This window comes from Caenorhabditis elegans, chromosome II (assembly GCF_000002985.6).
Source record: "Caenorhabditis elegans chromosome II".
NCBI classification, from domain to species: Eukaryota; Metazoa; Nematoda; class Chromadorea; order Rhabditida; family Rhabditidae; genus Caenorhabditis; species Caenorhabditis elegans.
In genome coordinates this window covers 2,233,366-2,243,571 of record NC_003280.10, presented here as the reverse complement: position 1 = coordinate 2,243,571, position 10,206 = coordinate 2,233,366, and the positions used below count along the sequence as shown (strand labels likewise).

Genomic DNA, 10,206 nt, shown 5'->3' with positions numbered 1-10,206 from the left:
TTTTTGGGGCCTAAAATGCTCAAAATGGCTCAAAAAACGGGGGGGGCAAATTTATAGAGAAACGTGTGTCGCGGCAAAAACAAACAAATTATTACAAAAAAAATTGGAAAAAAGCGGGAAAAAGCAAACAAAAACGGGGAAAAAGCTGAAATTTAATGGGAAAATAACACGGAAAAGATCGGATTGAATGGGAGAACTTAGATGGGGCGATTAAAGGGATTTTTTAAAGGAAAAATTGGATTTTTTCAGAACAAAATGACTGAAAATCGAATTTTTAAGTCAAAAATCCATTTTTTTTTTTGGAGGAAAATTGGCTTAAAATTGTGAATTTTGGGGAAATTTAGCATTTTTGAGGATTTGTCGGGGCGAAAATAGGATTTTGGAGCATATTTTTGAGCCGAAAAATGGTAAAAAATCGAATTTTCGAGCCAAAAAAACGCATTTTTCAGAGTTTTTTAAAGAGAAAATTGGGGAAAAATCAGATTTTTCGGTGAAATTCGGGAATTTTGGAGAAATTTTTGAGCCGAAAAATGGCTAAAAATCCGATTTTTAGGGGAAAATTTGCATTTTTCAGAGTTTTTTGTGGAAAAATTTGGAATTTTGGAGCCGAAAAATGGTTTAAAATCATGTTTTCGAGGTAAAAATCGCATTTTTAAAGCTAATTTTAGGCAAAAAATTAGCTTAAAGCCCAGAAAAATAGATTTTTGGAGCAAATTTAAGCCGAAAAATCTGTGAAAATTCAAAATTAGAGCCAAAAAATGCACTTTTCAGGAAGAAATTCGGAGTTTTTAGGCTAAAAATCGGCTTAAAATTCAAAAAAATCACATTTTTCAAACCAAAAAATGGTGAAAATTCGAATTTTCTGTGAAAATATGAATTTTAGCTCAAAAAATCGCACTTTTCAACCGATTTTCGTCAAATTTTCACTCAAAAAAGTCCAAAAATTCTCACAAAAAAGGGAAAAAATAATGAAAAAATGAAGAAAAAAGGGATTTATTGTGGCATCATTTCCTGTTTTTCGCCTCCGACAGCCTTCTTTGTTCCCGAAACAATATCGTCGATACGGAGAAGCATAACCTGCAAAAATTGGGAGATTTTAGTGGAAAAATCGATTTTTTTTGAGTCAAAAATTCAAAATTTCCGCTAAATTTTAATTTTTTAAGACGAAATCTTTGAAATTTCCGCCAAAATTTGGGTTTTTATGTGAAAAATTCAAATTTTCAGTAGTTTTCCATAGTTTTTTTATCAATTTTTTGAGTGAAAAAATCGAATTTTTATTAAAATTTCCGATTTTTTCACCAAAAGTTCAACATTTCAGCCAAATTTCGATTTTTTTGACCAAAAAATTCAAAATTTTCAGTTTTTTCATTGAAAAATTGAAAATTTTCCGTCAATTTTGCAATTTTCAGGTATAATTCGGCAAAATTAACGGAAAAATCCATTTTTCCGGGCGAAAAGCCGCGAATTTTCCGCTTTTTTCGTCAAAATTTCAATTTTTTGAGTCAAAAATTGAAAATTTCCGCTAAATTTAAATTTTTTAAAGCGAAATCTTTGAAAATTTTCGGAAAAATTTCGATTTTTTGAGTCAAATATCGCTTTTTTTCCACAAAAAATTGGATTTTTCCGCCAAATTTTCCGTTTTTTCCGGCGAAAACTCAAATTTTCCGTAGTTTTCCATATTTTTATCGATTTTTTGAGTGAAAAATTCGAATTTTTTGTAATTCTCAGCTGAAATTCGGCAAAATTAACGGAAAAATCCATTTTTCCGGGCGAAAAGCCGCGAATTTTCCGCTTTTTTCGTCAAAATTTCGCGAAAAATCCGATTTTCCTCGTCGTCCTTACCGATGTTTCGATGGCTGTTTTGAGAACTTGAATACGGACGGCCAGTGGGTCCCAGATTTCCAGTTTGTTCATGTCAACCTGCAAGAAAATGAGCATTTTTGGTGCATTTTGAGCTTTTCAGAGATTTTTCCCGGAGTTTTTTTGTTCAAATTCGAATTCCCCGCCATTTTCTTAGTCTAAAACTCAATTTTCAGCTCAAAATTCGAAAATTGCGTAAAATCGGGTGTTTTGGGGGTACTGTAGTCGGTGTTTGCGTACTTTTGGCGCTACCGTAACCCGGGAAATTTCAAAATTGAGCTAGAAACCTCTAGATTTCGATTTTCTGCCTGCAATTTTGCAGGGAATTCGAATTTTATATGGAAAATCGACAAATTCCATAAAAATCAGGATTTTCTAGACTTTTTGGTGATAAAAATCGATTTTGGCTAGTTTTAACCAGAATTTTCCAAAATTTTTGATGTAAAAAAGTGATATTGAGCCATTTCCAGATTTTTCTTATAGAAAATTGCAATTTTCAAATTTTCGGGTTAAAATTCAAGGTTTTCTGAAAATTTGCTCATTTTTTGAGAGCTCCGAATAATTTCTGTGCATTTTTATTATAAAATTCGTTTTCAGCGCCATTTTCTTAGTCTAATCTTAAATTTTCAGCTCAAAATTCGAAAATCGCGTGAAATCGAGTGTTTTGGGGGGACTGTAGTCTGTGTTTGCGTACTTTTGGCGCTACCGTACCCCCGGAAATTTCAAAATTGAGCTAGAAACCTCTAGTTTTCGATTTTCCGACTGAAATTTCGCGGGGAACTCGATTTTGAGCTCGAAAATCGCAAAATTCATCGAAAAATTCAAATTTTATGGGAATTCCAGTGAAAAATCGATTTTTTCTTCAAATGGAAAATTTATAGTTTTCGATATTTTTTGCTGAAAATTTGAAATTTTTCAATAAAAATTCGATTTTCGATGAATTTCGCTAATTTTTAGGTCAATTTTCCCGGATTTTTACGGAATTTTTCAGTTTTTGAGCCAATTTTCTCGAATTTCACGGAATTTTCGGCAACAAAGCGCCGTACCAAGTCTCCCGAGGTTCCGTCGACTCCAAAAGTCCAATTTTCAGCGTTTTGAGCGTGAATCGCACGCAATTCGGTCATTTTTCGAATTGTAGAACCTCCACAATTCTGAATTAATGTCCGTGGAATCACTTCAAGAGCCAATCCAATCGCCTTATACGGCCATTTCTTAACTCCGTCCATTTTGGCTCCTTGTTGTTCAATTTCACGGCTCAAAGCCATTTCAAGAGCTCCGCCACCTGGTACAAGCTTTGGATTGATCATAATGTTACGGACGACGTGAAGAGAGTCTTGGAGATTACGTTCGACCTGGAAAATTACAAAAATTAATGGATTTTTGGAGGTTTTTGAGGGGAAAATCGGGAATTTTCGGGCTTTTTCGACTTGAAAATGGGATTTTTCGTAAGATTTTGACTCTAAAATTCGAATTTTTGAGCTGATTTGGCGATTTTTTCGATTTGAAAACAGAATTTTGAGTGAAAATCTGGACTTTTCGGGCTGAAAATTGCATTTTTTGGAATGTTTTGAGTAAAAAATTGGAGAAAACCTCAATTTTTTGGCTATAAATCGCAGTTTTTAAGCCTAAAATTCAGTTTCTTCGAACTTTTTAGGCTGAAAACTGTATTTTTTGGGATGTTTTGAGTGAAAATTGAGCATTTTCCAGTTCAAAATATGAAATTTCAGCTATTTTTTGAACGGAAAATCGAAATTTCTGTTGATTTTCGATCGAAAATACGATTTTTCGTCTAAAAATTGGGGTTTTCCAGTTTTTTGACTGAAAAAATGGGTTTTCCTCTGATTTTTATCAATTTTTCGTGAAAAATAAAATATTTTTCATCAAAAATTCAATTTCGAGCACTTTTCTAGTGAAAAACAACGAAAAATCTCGATTTTTCACTCCAAAACTCGACGTAGATCAATTTTTCGCGGGAAAATCAGAATTTTTATCAAACATCGTCAATTTCTACATTTTAGGTAAAATAATTCAAAAATTCAAGTTTCGAGTACTTTTTCTAGTGAAAAAACTTCGAAAATACGCATTTTTAGGTAAAAAATTTCGATTTTTCACTCCAAAACTCGATGTAGGTCAATTTTTCGCGGGAAAATCAGAATTTCCATCAAAAATCGTCAATTTCTACATTTTAGGTAAAATAATTCAAAAATTCAAGTTTCGAGTACTTTTTCTAGTGAAAAACCTCGAAAATGAGAATTTTAGGGTCAAAAATCTCAATTTTTCACTCCAAATCTCGCTGTAGATCAATTTTTCGCGGGAAAATCAAATTTTCCATCAAAAATCGTAAATTTCTACCTCATTAATGACATCCTTTGATGGTCCACGAAGTACAACAGTACAAGCAGTGGTAGTTTCAGCCGTAACATAAGTATAATACTCATCAGCAATTTTAACAACTTCAAAAAGTTGGGCTTTAGCCCAATTTTTCGTGCAGAAATCATCAAAAATTCAAATGTCGAGCACTTTTTCTAGTGAAAAATGACGAAAAATCTCAATTTTTCACTCCGAAACTCGATATTGATCAATTTTTCGCAGGAAAAACCAAATTTTCCAGTTAGAAATCGGCAATTTCTTGGAAAAATCGAAAAAATCAATTTTCGAATCCTTTTCTACTGAAAAACTTCGAAAATACGCATTTTTAGGTGAAAAGATCTCAATTTTTCACTCCAAAACTCGATGTAGGTCAATTTTTCGCGGGAAAATCCTAAATTTCCCCCTTAAATCACTATTCGAGTCAAAATTATGGAAAATTCGCGGATTTTGGGTCAAAAATCTAGAAATTTCACTCCAAAACCCGCTGTAGATCAATTTTTCGCGGGAAAATCCGATTTTCGTGCAAAAATCATTAAAAATTCGTTTTGAGCACTTTTCTAATGAAAAATGACGAAAAATCTCGATGTTTCACTCCAAATCTCGCTGTAGATCAATTTTTCGCGGGAAAATCAAATTTTCCATCAAAAATCGTCAATTTCTACATTTTAGGTAAAATAATTCAAAAATTCAAGTTTCGAGTACTTTTTCTAGTGAAAAACCTCGAAAATGAGAATTTTAGGGTCAAAAATCTCAATTTTTCACTCCAAATCTCGCTGTAGATCAATTTTTCGCGGGAAAATCAAATTTTCCATCAAAAATCGTAAACTTCTACCTCATTAATGACATCCTTTGATGGTCCACGAAGTACAACAGTACAAGCGGTCGTAGTTTCAGCCGTAACATAAGTATAATACTCATCAGCAATTTTAACAACTTCAAAAAGTTGGGCTTTAGTTCCAACATCTTCATCTCTTAAATCTGAAGTATCATGTACAACACGGGCTCCACAGACACGAGCCAATCGGTTGTTATCAGTCTTTTTGAGACGTCTCAAGCATGTAATTCCGGCTTTAAGTAGGAAATGTTGCGCCAAATCGGAAATTCCTTTTTCGGTGAACACGAGATCCGGCTTCAACTTGATAATTTCATCGCATTGCTTGCGAATTGCTTGCTCTTCTTGCTCCAAAATCGCCGAAATGTCCTCTTCACGCATGATTTCTAGGGAAGTCTGCAAAAAATCGATAAATTTGGAGCTTTTTTCGTCTTTTTCCGGTGAAAAGTGGGGAATTTTGAGCTTTTTTTGAAGATTTTCAGCCTAAAATCGTCATTTTTCGGTGATTTTTGCACAATTTTCAGCAGCAAAAATTAGGGAGAATTTAGACGTTTTGAAGCCAATTTTTGTAAAAAAAATCGCATTTTTCTGATTGATTTTTTTTTTGTCATTTTTGGAGAAAAAAAAGGGCAATCTGAGTATTTTTAGCCAAAAAATTTGAATTTTAATGTTTTTAAAGCAATTTTAGCCGAAAATAGGCAGATTTTCAGCTAAAAATTGAAAATTCAGTCTTTTTCGACGATTTTAGCTCAATTTCCGGTGAAAATTGGGTAATTTTGAGCATTTTTCAAGTTTTTTTAAGCTCAAAATTGCCAATTTCGGCAGTTTTTTTAGCGGTTTTTCGGCGATTTTTGCTCAATTTTTCAAAAAAATTTCAATTTTTCCACGAAAAACGCCAGAAAAGTCCGATTTTGGAGATTTTTGGCCAATTTTTCGGCTTTTGAACTTTTTCAGACAAAAATCGGTGTTTTTCATATATTTTTCGTCAAATTTCCGCCAAAAATTGAAAATTTCCGAATTTTCTGCTGGAAAATCCAATTTTCCACCATTTTCAGTGTGAAAAAAGCTCAAAAAGTCTGTTTTTGAGCAAAAAAGTCCATTTTTCACAATTTTCGGTTCAAAATCTACCAATTTTCGCCGAAAAACGTCGATTTTGGCAGGAAATTGCGATTCTGAACAATTTTCTGGCTGAAATTTCAGCAAAAAAGGCATTTTTCGTCGATTTCTGCAATATTTTCAGCTTTTTTCGGTGAATTTTCAGCAAAAAAACCAATTTTCAGCATTTTCAGTGCAAAAAAAGCTGAAAAATTCAGTTTTTGAGCAAAAAAGTCCATTTTTTCGCCGAGAAATCGCGTATTTCTACCTGCGATTCTCCCTTTTTGTACTCCAAATTGCAATCCAACAGTACAATACGTGGATTTTCGATGCGTCGGCGCATTTTTGCGTGGAGAATATCCTTATTAACGACAATTCCCTTAACAACTTGACTATCCTCAATACGGCCTCCTGGAATCTTTTCGATACGGCAATATCTGGAAAAAATGGGTAATTTTGGGGATTTTTAATGGGAAATTTGGCTTAAAATCGGTGTTTTTATGGGGTTTTTCAAGTGAAAATTGGAATAATCGCGATTTTTTTTTGTTAATTTTCTGCAATTTTAAGTGAAAAATTGGGATTTTTAGTGGGAAATTTGGGTTAAAACCGGCAATTTTATGGGTTTTCAAGCGGAAAATTGCAAAAAATCGCCATTTTTCTATAGAATTTTCCGGAAATTATCAATTTCCGACTGATTTTTCGTTAATTTTCTACAATTTTTAGTCGAAAATTGAGGATTTTTGGGGGTTTTTCAGCGGAAAATCTAAAAAATGACGAGTTTTCGTATAAATTTCAGGGATTTTCGACAATTTTAACAGAAAAAATCGATAATGTATCGATTTTTCTCTTTTTTTTAACGAGAAAATCGATTATATATCGATTATTTGGCAATTTTTACGGGAAAATCGATAAAATATTGGTTTTTTTTGGGAATTTCCAGTTGTTGAGCCGTAATCTCCGTTTTTTTTAGCGATTTTTCGGGCAGTTTTTGCTAATTTGGCGATTTCCGGCTCATTTTTCGATTTTTCTCCGTAATTTTTCGAAAATTAAGCCAATTTCCGTAGTTTTAACGATTTTCTTCATAAATTCCTTCAATTTCTGTGCTTTAGCCTAATTTTTGTCTTTTTTTCGTGTATTTTTCCCGAAAAATAGTGATTTCCGGCTCATTTTTCGACTTTTCTTCCTAAATTTCGTGGTTTTGGGCCAAAAAATTAAATTTTCCGGTCCTTTTTCGATTTTTCTTCACAATTTTCGCATGTTTCACGGAAAAATCGATAATTTATCAATTTTTAAATTTTTCTTTCAATTTTCGTGATTTTTTTCGGCTAAATTAACGATTTTGTGGCTTTTTTTCGAATTTTCTTCGTAATTTTTGCCAATTTCTGTGTTTTTAGCCTAAGTTTCACAAAATTAGTGATTGCCGGCTCATTTTTCGAATTTTCTTCCTAATTTTCCGAAAATTAGGCCAATTTCCGTGGTTTTCAACGATTTTTCGGGCCATTTTTCCACTTTTCTTCATAATTCCACCATTTTTTCTCCAATTTCCACCGAATTTCCAGTACCTCTTGATATCAATCTCTCTGACACCGGCCTTCTCAACACGAATAGTCTTGACGGCCTGAATCGAGATATTCACAGCCAAATCCATCCATTTACTGATCATTTTCGTTCCCAAACACGATTTAACGACTTTTGCAATCTCCGCATCATCAGTTATATCGACAGTTTTCGAGAATTTATTCTCAGACCATTGAATCATATCTTCAAGAGCCTGACGATAGGCTTTAATAATCAGAGTTGGATGAGTTTTTTGCTCCAAATATGTTTGAGCGTGAGCCATAACTTCTCCGGCTAAAATGATGACTGATGTGGTTCCGTCGCCGGTTTCCTCGTCCTGAGTACGGGCAATTTCGATCATTGATTTGGCTGCCGGGTGTTTTACGGTGATTTCTCTGCAAAAAAAATGGAGGTTTTTGAGTTAAAAATGAGAAAAATCGGTAAATTTTGAGCTAAAATTGGGCAATTTAGGGGAATTTTGAGTTAAAAATGGCGTTTTTCGATGAAAATCGAGATTTTTAGAGCAAAATCGGGTAATTTTGAGTTAAAATTGAGGAAATTTGAATGAAAAATCACTTTTTCCGGTAAAAAATGGAGGTTTTTGAGTTAAAAATTTTTTTTTTTTGCGAAAATTGGAGGTTTTTGAGTTGAAAATGACTTTTTTTCAGTGAAAATCGAAGGTTTTTACAGAAAAATCGGGAAATTTTGCGTTAACATTGAGATTTTTAGAGTTTTTTTTTGTGGAAATCTGGGATTTCTCTGCAAAAAATAGGAGGTTTTTTGGTTAAAATTGACTTATTTCGCTTAAAATTTGAGATTTTTAGAATTTTTTAAGTGCTTTCTCTGTAAAAAATGGAGGTTTTTTGAGTTAAAAATTTTGGAGAATTTTGAGTTACAAATGGCTTTGTTTTCGGTGAGAATTGGAGTTTTTTACGGAAAAAATGTCATTTTTCGATTAAAATTAGAGGTTTCTGAGTGAAAAAATATTTTTTTTTTTCGGTAAAAAATGGAGTTTTTTTTACGGAAAAATCGGTAAAGTTTGAATTAAAATTGAGATTTTTGAAGTTTATTTGTGGAAATCTGAGATTTTTCGGTAAAAAATGGAGGTTTTTGAGTGAAAATTGAGTTAAAAATGCCTTTTTTCGATGTAAATTGGAGTTTTTCACGGAAAAATCGGGAACTTTTGAGCTAAAATTGATATTTTTTGAATTTTTTTTGTGGAAATCCGAGATTTCTCTGCGAAAATTGAAGGTTTTTGTGTTAAAATTGAGAAAATTTGGGGAATTTTGAGTTAAAAATGACTTTTCTCGGTGAAAATTGAAGTTTTTTACAGAAAAATCGGGAAATTTTGAGTTACAATTGAGATTTTTAGAGTTTATTTGTAGAACTCTGGGATTTTTCTGCGAAAATTGGAGTTTTTTTTAGTAAAAAAATCATTTTTTTTTTCCGCAGAAAATTAGATTTTTAAAACTTTTTTTTGTGATTTCTCTGCTAAAAATTGAAATTCGGTTGAAAATCGTGAAAATTCGGCTGAAAACCGTCGAAATTTGGCCGAAAATCATAAAAAATTCGCCTAAAAATCATAAAAATTTGCCTAAAATCAAGAAAATTCGGGCACCTAAGTGCGATTTCTGCCAAAAAACCAAGATTTTGCGGAAAATAGCCATTTTTATTATAAAATCTGCTGAAAATGCTAAAAATTTGAAAGAAAAACATGAAATTTTTAACAATTTCGGCGTGAAATTGCATTTTCAGCGTTAAAATCCGATTTTTTAAAGCTATTTTCGCTATTTTTTACAGGGGAAAAGCCGATTTTTTAGCCATTTTTCTTCAAAAATCAGCTAAAAAGACCAAAATTTGGCCGAGAATCGTGAATTTTCAGCATTTTTCGGTGAAAAATCGGATTTTCAGCGTTAAAATCCGGTTTTCTAGCTATTTTCGCAATTTTTTTCAGGGAAAATTCGATTTTCCAGCCATTTTTCTTCAAAAATCTGCCGAAAAACGGTTTTTTTCGGTCAAAATCTGCACTTTCAGGCCTCTAAGCACCTCAAAATGGCGTTTCCGTCATTTGTCATGACAATTCCTCCCATTGGATCCATCAACATCTTTAGCATGGCCCGAGGGCCCAAACTTGTGCGAATCACGTCGGCGATCGTCTGAAAATAATTAAAAATTTGCGATTTTCATCGACTTTCAGCCCAAAATCTCACCTTGCAAGCGTTGATATTTCCGATTTGGACCTGATGGCCACTCTCACGCTTTGTACCCTGGCTGAGCACAATGATAGGCTGCTGTCCGGCTCCGCGCATCATTTTTAGCTGGAAATTTGGGGGAATTTTCAAGGAACACCTGGAGGAAAATGCAAAAATGGAAGAAACGGGAGTTTTTTCGCCATTTTTTTGGAAATTTTCTAGCAAAAATTGCAAAAATTCAGCTTTTTCCATCAAAAAATCGCTAGAAAACGCCATAAAATTGCCAAAAAGTCGCTAAAA

The 10,206-nt window shown here is 33.1% G+C and overlaps 1 protein-coding gene across 1 annotated transcript; it reads right to left on the bottom strand.

Annotated features, from left to right (window-relative positions):
• Positions 1–32: 32 nt before the first annotated feature.
• cct-3 (T-complex protein 1 subunit gamma) lies at positions 33–10,032 on the bottom strand. Its single transcript, NM_061817.6, has 8 exons — positions 9,925–10,032; positions 9,761–9,870; positions 7,720–8,109; positions 6,426–6,594; positions 5,063–5,458; positions 2,907–3,212; positions 1,843–1,920; positions 33–1,077 (listed from the first exon to the last, which is right to left on the bottom strand). The coding sequence occupies exons 1-8, from the start codon at positions 10,021–10,023 to the stop codon at positions 994–996; spliced, it is 1,632 nt and encodes a 543-aa protein (NP_494218.2). The 5' UTR covers positions 10,024–10,032; the 3' UTR covers positions 33–993.
• Between the last annotated feature and the right edge of the window lie 174 nt (positions 10,033–10,206).